The sequence below is a fragment of the Neltuma alba genome, unplaced genomic scaffold (genome assembly GCF_004799145.2).
Source record: "Neltuma alba isolate B1F8T4 unplaced genomic scaffold, ASM479914v2 tig00012576_pilon, whole genome shotgun sequence".
NCBI lineage: Eukaryota > Viridiplantae > Streptophyta > Magnoliopsida > Fabales > Fabaceae > Neltuma > Neltuma alba.
Window position 1 is genome coordinate 275,307 of NW_021637028.1, and position 12,929 is coordinate 288,235.

A 12,929-nucleotide genomic window follows, 5' to 3' on the forward strand; every position below is an offset into this window, starting at 1 on the left:
TTTGACACAATACAACTCAATTAATATAGTTTTAACTCGATTAGAAGTCATTTGTTAAATTTTAACTTAATATAACTTAGTTTTTATAGTTTTTTTAACTATTTAAAATATTGATTCTTATATTTTAAAAATACATTGCATGTCTCATGAAGTTTAAGGACTAAAGTTTTAATAATTAAAATTATAGGACCAAATTGTAGTGAGTTAAAGTTTATAAACTAAGTTGTGATGGAGTTTAAACCGTGAGAGACTAAGGACTAGGTTGGAATGGCTTAAGAACAATTTTTCAATCATAATTTACGAAATACGAGATAAATATCTGAAAGAATTTTTTTTTAATTTATGTGGAACGTGCTTATAAACACTTAAATAAGCATATCCAAACAAGGGTTGGGTTATACCAAGTGAAAATTCAGAGACTGTTATCAAACAATCAAAACTATAGGAATCAAAAGATTAATTTTTTCAATACTATTTTATCACCTAATTACTACTATCAAATTTTGAAATAACATAAGATTACAAGTATGATCAAACTCATAATTTTCTAAGAAGAATAAGTCACATAATTATTATTCGTCTTTTTGCGCTATCAGATGGCTTGTATATGAAGCAAAGCAACACAATCTCAAGAGGCAATCACACAAATCAATCAACATCAAGTACAAGTAGTAGTTCCGGTCAAGTACAAGTAGTAGTCTCTCTCTCTCTCTCATTTATATTTTTACTCATTCATTTCTTTTAAAATTCAGCCAGTCCCCAAAGTTCCTTTCGGCTGTATTTTTCTATGGTTTTAGCATATTGTTATTTCATTTGTAACCCACGCAAACGTTCTTAAGGGAAAATGCCATTTTGAGATCCAATATCCTAAACTTTTGCTATCATTTTAGGGACTACTTAAAAAGTTTAAATTAAAAGTCTCAATTGGAAAACACGGAAGTTAAAAATGATAAATAGCCTCAATTCCCATTAAAGCAATATTTTCATATTTATTGTTTTGGTATTTTCCAAAACCTGTATACACAAAATTAACGTTATTATGTGCATAGAAATGTAGTTAAAAATAAAACAAAATCTAGTCATTACGACGTATTGCCGGGAAAACGTCGCAAGAGACGTGAAAGAAACGAAAATATTTTCATATTTATTCATCCTTTTTGAAAAAGTGTGGCCATTTATGGTTTTCTAGGAAGCATCGTTGCAGCTTCATTCTCTGTCCTTTTCTTCGTCACCATGTCCCCTTCCTTCCTCTTTTACACATTTCTCAGAATTTGCACGCAACTTCCAAATCTTCCCATCTCTCAATTTCTAGCATTTTGCAACCACTTATTTTTTTTAAAAAAGAATTTATTTAGATTATTTTTTTGGCCAAATATTAAATTTCAACCCCTTAGTATATTATTTAAAATAATGATTCTATTATTTACTTTCAAAATAATCTGTCCTCGTCACTATAGTGAAATTACCACCATTCAAACTATGATTTAAATTAAATTTAGATAATCCAAAATTAATAATAAATTTTTTTAGAATGATTAATTATAAGATTATCTTTATTTGAAATTATTTATTTATTGAGATAAAAATTAATTTAAAATATAAAAAATATTTAAATTGAATTTAGACCATTGAAAATCAATTTGGCTGATTGGATTAAGATAAGCACTCAATACTTATTATTTTAATGAGCATAGAATGTGCTCTCCAAAATAATTATTGCTATATATTTTTAATTTTTTTATAGTTTTAATTAAATATCAATCATTTTTCTAATATTTTATTCTTTAATAATAATGACGATGACGACGATGACGATGACGGTAGATGAGATGAAGCTTAATAACTGCTACAATACTTAAAATTTTAAGGTAGAGGTATTTTTAGATAAATGTTATTAGATTTGTTGGCCAAAATTGTTATTAAATTTAGAGTAATATATACCGATATTCCCTATAGTTTATATTAATTGCATATATTTTCCTTCTGTTTTTACAATACATATGAATCTGATCTCACCTAAAATCAGTAGTTATATAATTCAAATCTCCTTTCTACTCTTTAAGATTCTATTTTCATTCCACTCTTCGTAGATAGTAGTGTCTAAAACTCATTTATGTTAAAAAGTTTTCACGTACGTAAAAAACTAAATAAATAGGGAGTGAATATAACAAAGAAATTTTTTACAAAAATCTTATTACCTTTAATAAATTTTTTTTTTAAAGAACTACTAAATATAAGACATATTTTATAATATAATTTATACTACAAAATAAATATTTAGAACGGGAGAAGTACTTAATTATTTTTTAATATAATATAACCAGATTGTGTGAGTAAATTGATTATTTTAAATGTTGATATTTCTCAACAGATGGAACTATTCCTTGTTATCAGCAAAAGGATTATATTAAAGTAATGTACGGTCAACGAGATTTGAATGGATTAGTAATAAATCCGACATTTCTTAATCAGACAATAATGTAAGACAATTGTATAATTCTGTGCAAACGTATGAGAAGCATAGTATGAATTTTCTCCATGTTGCTTTGTTTATGGGAGAAAATTTTTTGATATAATATAATTCATTTGCTAATGACATTATATTAATAAACCGATGAAATTACAAATTGAAGAATCAGACAAAAAAATTAAATGATTTACTAATGCAAATCCACTCATAAAATATCCGCAAATTCGCAGCCAACATCATAATGCTTATTTGCATGCAAAAATGTTCATGAAAATTCTAAAAATAAAAAAAGTAAAAATGTCACTACTATTAATTTAGGCAAACATCTATTGCCTTTTAATTGGTGGTCCCCTATTTGTTTATGTTCTGAAATTTAATACTACCTCTTAATATTTAATATGGAATTAGTTGGAGATTCAATTTGATCATAAATATAAGACTTTAGTTTATTTTATCTCTTATATTTACTTATTTTACTCCAAGTAATCTTTGTGAATTGTACATATTAAGGAGTTTTCATAAAAACGTAATTTCAATATACATGATTAATAGAGGCATTTTAGAAAAAATATTTATTTATTACAAATAACTACTTTAAATAATTTTTTAATTTTTACAAATTAGTTATCTAATTTTCATATTACAAACCTAAATAGTACACATTTACTTAAATTAATGAACATGATATTTTTGTAATTTTTTAAATCTTTATAAATTTTTGCATCTAAGTGAACATTATATTATCAGGTGCTATGAGCAAATTTACGTATTAACCCAAATTTAAATTTACAGTGGCATACTAATTTGTTTTGAGTTAGGTTATAGATTCCAGTAAAAATGAAAATTTGCTTGAAAAAATAAATTAAATTAAAGTTGGCAAAAAAATTAAATTAAAAAGAATAAAATACTTAATTATCCAGACCACAATCACAGATGAGATGTGGGCCAGAGTTAAGAAGTACAAGGACAATAATGGGCGTGAGAAAGCACGTGATCATCATAAAATCTCCCACGTGTACTCAGTTAAAATGAATCAATATTTCTGAATTTTTTTATTTAATTAATTTGCAAAAAATTACGAAATTTTAAATGATTTTTTTTATAAAAATGTATTGACATTTACAAATTCAGTGTTATAAAACTTAATTTGATATATAATAATTCTAAACCTTTTTTATGGTATTCTCCCATTTTATTACCTAAAGTTTATTTAATTTTATTTTATTAGAAATTATTTTTTAAAAAAGGTTCACTTCAATTTATTTGAAACCAATTAAATTAACTCCAAACTTGAGATATTTAAAAATAAAAAATAAGAAATATTAGGATTAAAAATGAAATTACTACCTCCGATTGTAATTATAAGACCTCATTTATAGATTACAAACAAAATCTTATAATTAGGATCGAAGGTAGTAATACATTTTCAACAAGAGTATGCTGTTTAACTTTTTAAAAACTATTATTGTTAAATATTAGAATATTTATACATTTGCATGAAATTTGAAAATAACTAAAAGCCATCTTAATTTTAATTTCACAAAAAATATCATAATTAGTAACATGCATTTAAAATTTTCTACTCATAATTTTTAATACTTAATATAAGAGTTAGTTAGAAATTTAATTTGATACTAAATATAAAATCACAATTTATTTTGTCTATGAATTATACATGTTAAATAGTTTTTCTTAAGAGATAGTATTACTCGGTGTGGTTAATAAGGTTATTTTAAAAAAAATAATATCTATTTATTATAAATAACTATCTTAATTAATTTTTAATATTCACAAATTAATTATTTAGTTAGGAAAATTTTAAAAAAATACCTCTTGAATTTCAAAATCTCAAATTAGAAATTACTATAAAAATATATTGTCATTTGTTTTTTGGGTTTAGTCAATTGTTATTAAAGTGTAGTAAAAAGACTGGTTTGAAATTTTGAAATTTAAGAAATACTCTTCTGGTTTTTAATGTAAAATCTAATTAATTAATTTAAATAAATTAATAATATTAGTTGAATTAATACTCTAAACATATTTCTTAATTTTTTTAATTTTTTACTTGAATATTATTTAAAAAATCAATAAAATTAATTTTGAAAAAAACTTAATAAACTTATAAAATAGATTTTATAAATAGAGTAATATAAACTCCTTTGCTTGGTTGGACGTTAAGGAGAGGAGTGATTTTCCTATTTGGTATTTTGGTTGTTATCTCAAGGCTGGGTGGCTCTTTGGTAAATTCGGAGAAGCAAGAGGGTAATATTTAAGGATAATCTTTTCTTCTTTTTCTGCAGTGAATGATTCTCCTCTTGCTTATGCCACAGACATAGCATTTGCGTTTGTTCGCAGACATTTTCTTCAGGCTCTCATGGATTCTCGTGAACCTCCCTTCTTATACCTCAATCCTAGTTAGGCATTGAGATAGGGTTAGGGTTTCGGTTTCCATTCTCCATAGCTCTTACCGAAAGAAAACTTCGCGACAAAAAACTGTCCTTATATGATTCTTTCATTTCGACCTCGCAATCAGACCCAGTTCTTGATTCTCATCTTTCTTTGTGCAACTTTCCTCCCAGACGTATCGTCTTTGATTGCGATATTAATCTTATTGCAAGCTTGTTCTGTTTTCCCCGCAAGAACTATTCACAACGATTCCCAAGTTATGAAGGTTCATCCCGTGCCCAGAAAACGTAACATCACCCTTCAATACGACATGACTGCAAGAAACCCTCTTTCTGAAGCTCAGGCACTTCTGGGTTTCACGACTAAGAAGCTACGGAGGCTCCCCCATGTCTTTAGTCGCGTCCTGGAGCTTCCCTTTCGTTCCGATGCCGATGTGGCAGTCGAAGAAAGCCCGGACTTTTTCCGATTCGTGGCTGAAACCAGCGGAATCGGCGACGTGCAAGCTCATATGGTGGAAATCCATCCTGGGGTCACCAAGGTTGTGGTGAGGGATAGTGGGTCTTTGGAGTTATCGTTGGATGAACTGGAGCTTGACATGTGGAGGTTTCGGCTGCCGGAATCAACACGGCCAGAACTCGCCAGCGCAGTTTTTGTAGACGGAGAGCTCATTGTGACTGTGCCAAAGAGTGAAGAATTGGAGAATTCTGAAGATGAAAATGGAGGGATGTGGAGTGATGGTAATGGGAATTTCGGAGGAAGACTTGTGCTTGTACAGTAATATTCTTTTGTCACCTTGTTCCCGTTCAATGTTCCTTTAGTATGCGAGTTAGTTTCAGGTTGTTATTGGAACTAGCGACTGTATTTTCTTGTTCCGTTTGAAGCAAAACATGTTCCTTTCCCATTGCAATGATTTTATATCCGGCCAATGGCAATTTTATGAATTCGTCAACAGATGCATAATGCATTCCCTTTACTCATTCTACTTGTCTTTGAAGAATGTACTCCTTGATTATTAGCAACTTTACTTCCTGGCGAACATAGGGAATTGCTCTTCAATTCTGAGTTTGAGGATTGCTTGTTGGGTTTGGCTTGTACAGTTATTTTGCGTTTGATTGAGCTGCACTTCACGGCATGATCCCTAAGAATAAAAGGATAAGGTAGATGACAGGGAAGGAAAGCGAGGTTATTAACTTGTCTGTTTCTTTTCAGGGTTTTCCAGTTGAGTTTGCTCATTTTCCTTTTAGGCCATATGGTTAGTTTTGTTGGAAAGCTCTGATCCAGGTCTTCCTAATCTAAATATCACCACCTCCTTATTTTCTGCTCATTTGAGTTCCAATCATTGGCCAACTGCTGCATCATTTGAGTATGTAGAAAGTGAAACTTCATTTTCCCCTTTACACTTGTTGGCGCTCAATCAGTTGCATTTCTTTTTCCTTTTGGTTACAAATGGGGCCTAAACATTAGGTGTGCCCGAGGGGGAAAGCTGGAATGCGTAGCACCCTCAACAACAGGTCCTCAATCTTGAGGACTGATTCCGTCACCTCATCGGCTAATCAGTTTCATTTCTTGTTTCTCTCCTCGCTGCAGAAACTGTCTTTTGGTAACTAGGAACTTATTCTCATGTTGTAACACTGAGACCACCCCTTGGATGTAACGTTTGCTGTTCTTTTAATGAGATTTGAAGGGTTGCAGCTGAAGATTGGATTCCATCCCATAATCTGCATTTCTTTCAGTTTCATCTTTAGTTTCAAAATTTTGTCATTCTTTTGGTCATAATCATTTGTGCAATTTCAAGCAAAGTTAAGAGACACACAGTATGTACACTTCCAGGTGGGCAGCACCATTAGGAACTGCTATGTTACCCTCACTTGCATTTTACAACTCCTGAGGATAAGATCACAGGGTAGTCAATCTCTAGTACTGTGTTGTGTTTCAAGACACCTAACAAGCATGCACGTGGCGGTTCCTTAATCAAGATGTGTTGTGTTTCAAGACATCCCGTGATAGGTTGTTCTTGAACATAGGACGCATCTAGAAATTGAATGCAGTAGAACCGTAAATCTCTGTTGGTTCACTCTGTTGGAAGGCATATTCTTTGCATCAAGTTTGGGACATTTTTCTCAGAAGAATACGGCAAACAGAAAGCATCATGCTGAAGCTTGTCTTGTCCCCCCCCCCCTCCCCCCCAAAAAAAAAAAACCACAAAAAAAAAAAAAAGAAACACACACATACACACACAAAAATCCTTGTTTTAAAGTTTTTATACCCACCCGCCCGGGGGGGGGGGGAGTGGCGCATGAACTGGGTAAATAGGACGAGAATCGCAAATTACATAAAATGTTCATTCATTTTAGTTTTTTTGAAGGTAGGACTCTACATGGAATCACTCTTTTACTATTGGGCAGAATGACAACACGTTAAATGTTTAAGAGGGTGTTTGGAAGCACTGAAAAGTGTTTCTTAGAAGTATTTTTCTACAAAACAAGATAAATTCCTTTACATATTTACTTCTTATACTGCAAAAACATTTTAAAATTATAATTTTGATTTTATTCACACAACACTTTGATATTCCCCCGGATGGTGTCTTTTATTGATTGTGCGTGGGTAGCAGAAGAAAACTAAACAAAAAAGTTTGCGGACCGTGGTAACCAATTACCAATGTTTTAAAAGCAGGACTATGCAGATAAACCCGAAAAATTACTTGGTCATGGTTTTTATAGTCCTATGATTCGACCACCGGTCCAACTAATGACAAAATAATTAAATAAGAATATAAAGATTCAAATAAACTAATGAAAGCTGCTGGTAAGAAAGAAAAAAACAACTGAAAGCAAAAGTTTAAAATTCGATATGAATAAAAATAAAAAAGTGAAAGTATATTTAAAAACTTGAAATGACAAATACTTTCATAAATGTCTTGAAATAGGATATACTAATACCATTTGTGCATAACTTATATTTATATTATATACTTCTATTTGTTAACTGTTATTTTATTTTTGTAATCAGGATTGGGCTTAGAAAAGAGAAAGGTCTAGACTAAAATTTCCGCTACCTTTGATCAATTTGTACATCAAGCGAACCTTTATGCCAAAGACATCTAAAATAACGGTAATGAAAATTTTGAGGAGCAACTGCAGATACATTTACAATCTTAATGTGTATTTCCTATGCCAAAGTGTTCCCTTAATATATCCTGGTCTATACTGCCAAAGCCATCGGCTACCTTTTTCATGTCCTCAAGTTTCTGAGTTTCCAGTCTTATCTGTTCCTCTCTTTTTCTGATAGCATGATCAGATACGACCAAAGAAGAAGATGAGGATCTTGGACGCGCAAGCTCATACCTCTCACTTTCCAGTTGCTGGTACAAATTGTTCACATAATTCATCTGGGCATGAAGTCTTTCTTCTGCCAATTTATACTCATATTCTTGTGACTTTCGAAGATTCTGAAGAACTTGATCAATCTCCATCTCAAGTTTTATCGACCTGGTCGGACGAATATAGGATTCTGATCCTCTAACATTTGAAGGGCTCTCTTGTGGCTCTATATCCATTGCAGCATGGCCATTCTCTGCGAAGCCTGCTTATAGAAACAGAATCACAGTTTTACCTAAAATTAGAATATGGGTCTTGTACTTTACATAGAGTCCAAGATAAATCACAACATTAATAATTTATAAAAAGTGCAGCTTTCTATAGATTTTATATCATATATTCAATATATTGATAACTTGAAGCTAAAATAACATCAGAACTTTCATACGCATGCACCCAGTTACCGAATGGAAAGCAGTCTGAATATACTCAGATGAATAAGTGAGTCAGTGAGGATAGTTACCAGCAGGATAAGCGGCATGATTGCCCTTCTCCTTCCAGATATCTTCAACAAGTGCCCCACATTTAAGCTGCAAACAACAAAATTGGTCCTACTTCAGCCTTTATGAGGTAAGGAAAGGGCAGGCATGTACACACGCACGCAATAAAGTCATGTTAATACCTTCAAATTAGCCAATTCGATATGATTCAGCAGCTCCTTTGCAATAGCTTTATTTGAACCACGCAAGAGACAAGTGCCAACATTTAAAATTTTTTCGACGTCATCCCTAGAATCAATAGTTTTACAGATCTGTAGAAGTTTGTTAACATGAGGAATCAGATCAGTCCTCCCATCACAACGTCGGCAATAATACTCAGCATCCAATCCAATACTTCCACCAACTGTTCCAGCCATGCGACATCGAAGAGCGCATTCCAGATGTGAAATATGCCCACAGATATTATTGTCAACCTTTTCCTGACACTTGATGTAACTATAGCCCCTGTAAGCTGAATCAACAGTTCTGGAACAAAGAATGCAGCAACAATCACGGCAAAATCCAGGTTCAGCACAGCAAATATCACAAGGCATAGCTGGTAAACCATCTTCTGCTTTTTTCAGCTTCTGACTGTTGCACTTCTTATTGTTGACTTTACAACCACAAGAGTCAGACTTTAACTCAGATGCTGTATATGCATTATGTGAAATCTGTCGGAGAGGAACAGCAACTATAGGCTCTGAGCTTCCTGCAATGCAGAGCAACATTCTTAGTTATCTAGCTCTGAAATTGCACAAGAAACTAAGATCAGCATAACACCACATACAACAACAAGAAAAAAGTCTTATTTCACTAGGTAGGGTCGATTACATAGATCACATAATGCCATTGAGCTCTATCAAAGACCAAATCAACATAACACCACATCCCCTGTGCTTTGGGGGGGGGGGGGGCTGCATAACCAACATCAAACTTTGGAGAAGAGCCCTCAAGATATATTAGGAAAGTATCATAACAAGGATGAAATTACCGAGAATATGAAAAAATGTGAAGAATTCTTAACATAATAAACATGTCCCTCATCAATGGGCAAGATTCCTTGCAAAGACAAGTCCATCACAAAACATAGTTACAGAAGATTATTCAAATCGATTTCATCCAGCTAACATGCAATCAATGATAAATTGAAAATCTGATAGCATGGTGATGCAGACTGAGCAAATGGGAAAATGGAAAACCATAAACTTCAAAATTAGGGGGGAGGGATGGGCAGCATTCAAAAGGTGTGCGTCTATGTACATACACACGAAAAATTGTAACTGACCTTTCGTTGGTGTAGATGGTATGGATGGAATCTTCCAGCTAAACGAAGCAAAGAATGCATCAATATCAGTTTCTGGAAAATTTGATTTGATGTAGCGTTCAACTGAAAGCTTGCTAGAAAAGCAGACCCTACTTTTGCGACTTGAGCCTGGGTTCTCAGAACGAGAAAGACGCATAGGAAGATACAGGTACCTATCCAAGAAATGCCCATTCTGAGCAACTCTCTTACCAGTTCTCCAACCCCAAAAATCACCAGGTTCAGGCCAATTCTCAGGTGCATAAGGTAAACCTTCACCAGATGTTTCCGCTGCCATAGGTATCAAGGCCAGCGGATTCATTCCTGTTGCTTTACCATTGTTCTCAGCATCTGTCTCCATCAACTGAAGCAAATGCTAGATTTACTGATTCCAACGAAGGATCAAATTCAACTGCAATATTTTGTAAGACCAAATTCAAATTCATGCACAACAGATAAAATTCACGTTTCACAAGAAAGTTTTCAGTTTACCGGACATAAAATGAGATGAATTAGTCTTGAGAAGAGGAAACACATTGCGGATGAATGAAGAGAAATGTAGATCAATGAAGTCCTTAATAAGCAGCACTGTCAAACAGGCCATACATATCCGCTCTTGCACGTTAGTGGGCTAAATAGACTAGTCTGCAGTTCAATGAATTTGCATAAATTTTAAATATTTATTAAAAAAATAAATTTCAACGAATTTTTACTTATTACAAATGATCAAGAGTATGAAAATGGAAATTTAGCTATCTTGAGGATTTTCAACACCAGAAATTTCAAATAGAGAAATATCCAGGATAAGGATTAATATATAGCCTTCCTTCAACGCTAACCACTGGTCCTAATTGATTCCTATTGTCATCTCCATAAGATAGATTTGAAATGCCATGTTCTTACACCAAATGCAATTATTGAACATAATTCTCGTCTCGAACTTTCATCTTCATCAGTACTAATCATAATTGTCAAATCACAATTCGAAACATGAAGCAGGAGGCTTATTCTTTAAGTGGGAATCATAAATTGCGTTAAATTTTATGAGTTAAAGACATGTTGAAGAATAAATCGAAAAATGCTCTATAAGTGATGCATATATGTCTACAACATTAAAAAATGCTCAATATATTAAATTGGAACCAAGAATTGTCCTCCTCCCCCCCCCCCCAAAAAAAAAAGAAAAAAAAGAAAGAAAGAAAGAAAAAAGTAACAACCATAAATCTCACAAAACCACAACTAATAATTCGCAGGGCATGCTCGAAGGCTTAAGAGGTCAGAAGCTAATTATCCTCCGATTCATCAAGACAAATGTCATTATTATCTCTGCCATCGATATCATCGTCTATCATCCTTAGATTCAACCCATGATTTGTACATTGGCGAATAGTTAATTGAATGAATAAACGAGGAGAAGAATAGATTAACACAATATTTATGATTTTTCTGCGCTAATATCTTAATTATGTCCATCCAACACAGAATACAGACCACAAGGCAAGTTAGGGATCTTTTAACGTTGCATAAAGACCTTCATACCTAAACTCCATACTTCTCATGGATATTCGCCCTCGTTGTTGATAATTTGAGTAAATATATATCTCTCTGTTTCCTACTTTTGGAACAACAATATCTGAATTCTTGATCTTTTTAAAACTAAACCAATCAGACATGCATCAATTCGGCCATGCCCAAGAGAGAAACCCAAAAAGAGATTTACTTACCGGGGATGGACTAGACTTCAGGGGCTGGTGGTTGCGGTGGTGGTGGAATCCTGAGCTCCGCCGTTATTAGCTGTGACCAGACAGTGGTTGGAGGAGTTGACAGCTGAAGACGACGCTCCTTCTCACGCTACTGCCGCAGCTTGAACACTCCTCTCTCGGCCTCTTGGCCTTCCAGGGACGCAGCCTTGCCTTTATGTCTGGTTTTATTTGTTAGGCCATGAAACCAGTCATACCTGTAACAGCCCGCCCAAAATCAACCAGGCAAGCTATGTTCAAGCTTAATTCTAAATCCATCAAAAAGTCTTTCAAGAAAAGAAAAATCCATAAAAAAAAATCCTAGCCCACATTTTGAGTTAAATGGGCCGATTCGGTCGACTCATAAGATTTGGATCGTTTTTCATCTCGAAATCTCTCATATATCTTATAATTGTCAAATAATCTAATGAGTCATATATTAAATTAAATGGGTCAACTCATTAAATACGAATCTTTCATGTTAATATACATTATGCATATTTGCTTAATTTTGAATCATCAGATTAATCTTACGATTATTATCTAGTTCGTTTAATTTTCATCCCTTAAATTTGCTTCATTTTCTTTCTATCAATATAATGTTTTTAAGAATCTTGGATAGTTGGATCTTAATATAATTTAGGATAAGGGTTTGATCTAACATTTTATCACACTATGTTGATGCTTCTATAATTGGGTGAGGTTAGGGTTTTTAGGGTTGTTATAGGGTTAATTATAAACTTGTTAGCTACTTGATCAATCATCATAATAGCCTTTATGCATGATTCCTTGCCTTCTAAAACCCTAGGCTTTTGCCTTAGTAGTGGAATACATGCCTAGATACTCTATAAACTTTCTAAGCCAAGCTCCATTATATACAAGCTAGTGACATGGCACCATGTCATTTAAATGGTTACAATCCAGTGTGGTTTAGAATTAACTAAATTCTAAGTTTGGATCCTCCATAGTTTTGTTTTTTTTTGGCTCATACAAGGGTAATGGTGTCATAATAATGCAAGGGGGAGAGTGACGCATGGAAGATAGGGCTCATTTAAGCTGTTGGAAGGGTTTTTATGGAATGGGAAAATTAAACAGAACAATTATATTCCTTTTGGTCCATAACATAATATTTTAATTATAAGATGTTGTTAGTGT

General features: G+C 32.9%; 2 protein-coding genes across 3 annotated transcripts; one reads left to right on the forward strand and one right to left on the reverse strand.

Annotated features, from left to right (window-relative positions):
- The first annotated feature begins 4,774 nt into the window (after positions 1-4,774).
- On the forward strand, positions 4,775-5,853 carry LOC114728819 (uncharacterized). Its single transcript, XM_028915774.1, has 2 exons — positions 4,775-4,906; positions 4,955-5,853. Exon 2 carries the CDS (start codon positions 4,974-4,976, stop codon positions 5,652-5,654), a length of 681 nt encoding a protein of 226 aa, XP_028771607.1. The 5' UTR covers positions 4,775-4,906; positions 4,955-4,973; the 3' UTR covers positions 5,655-5,853.
- Positions 5,854-7,901: 2,048 nt separating this feature from the next.
- On the reverse strand, positions 7,902-11,715 carry LOC114728861 (uncharacterized). Of its 2 annotated transcripts, none has more exons than XM_028915818.1 (5): positions 11,575-11,715; positions 10,021-10,447; positions 8,879-9,444; positions 8,720-8,786; positions 7,902-8,461 (listed from the first exon to the last, which is right to left on the reverse strand). In XM_028915818.1, the coding sequence occupies exons 2-5, from the start codon at positions 10,394-10,396 to the stop codon at positions 8,034-8,036; spliced, it is 1,437 nt and encodes a 478-aa protein (XP_028771651.1). In that variant the 5' UTR covers positions 10,397-10,447; positions 11,575-11,715; the 3' UTR covers positions 7,902-8,033. The 2 variants fall into 2 exon arrangements, with proteins under 2 accessions (XP_028771651.1, XP_028771652.1); XM_028915819.1 differs by lacking the exon at positions 11,575-11,715 and adding an exon at positions 10,528-10,562.
- Between the last annotated feature and the right edge of the window lie 1,214 nt (positions 11,716-12,929).

What these genes read in the sequence shown, in the direction of transcription:
- LOC114728819 (XM_028915774.1), top strand. Translation starts at nt 4,974, where the DNA reads ATGATTCTTTCATTTCGACCTCGCAATCAGACCCAGTTCTTGATTCTC.
- LOC114728861 (XM_028915818.1), bottom strand. Translation starts at nt 10,396, where the DNA reads ATGGAGACAGATGCTGAGAACAATGGTAAAGCAACAGGAATGAATCCG. An exon ending in ACCATCTACACCAACGAAAG is followed by an intron (nt 9,445 to 10,020) that starts GTCAGTTACAAT and finishes TCTGCATTGCAG; the next exon opens with GAAGCTCAGAGCCTATAGTT. An exon ending in TCATGCCGCTTATCCTGCTG is followed by an intron (nt 8,462 to 8,719) that starts GTAACTATCCTC and finishes TTCTATAAGCAG; the next exon opens with GCTTCGCAGAGAATGGCCAT.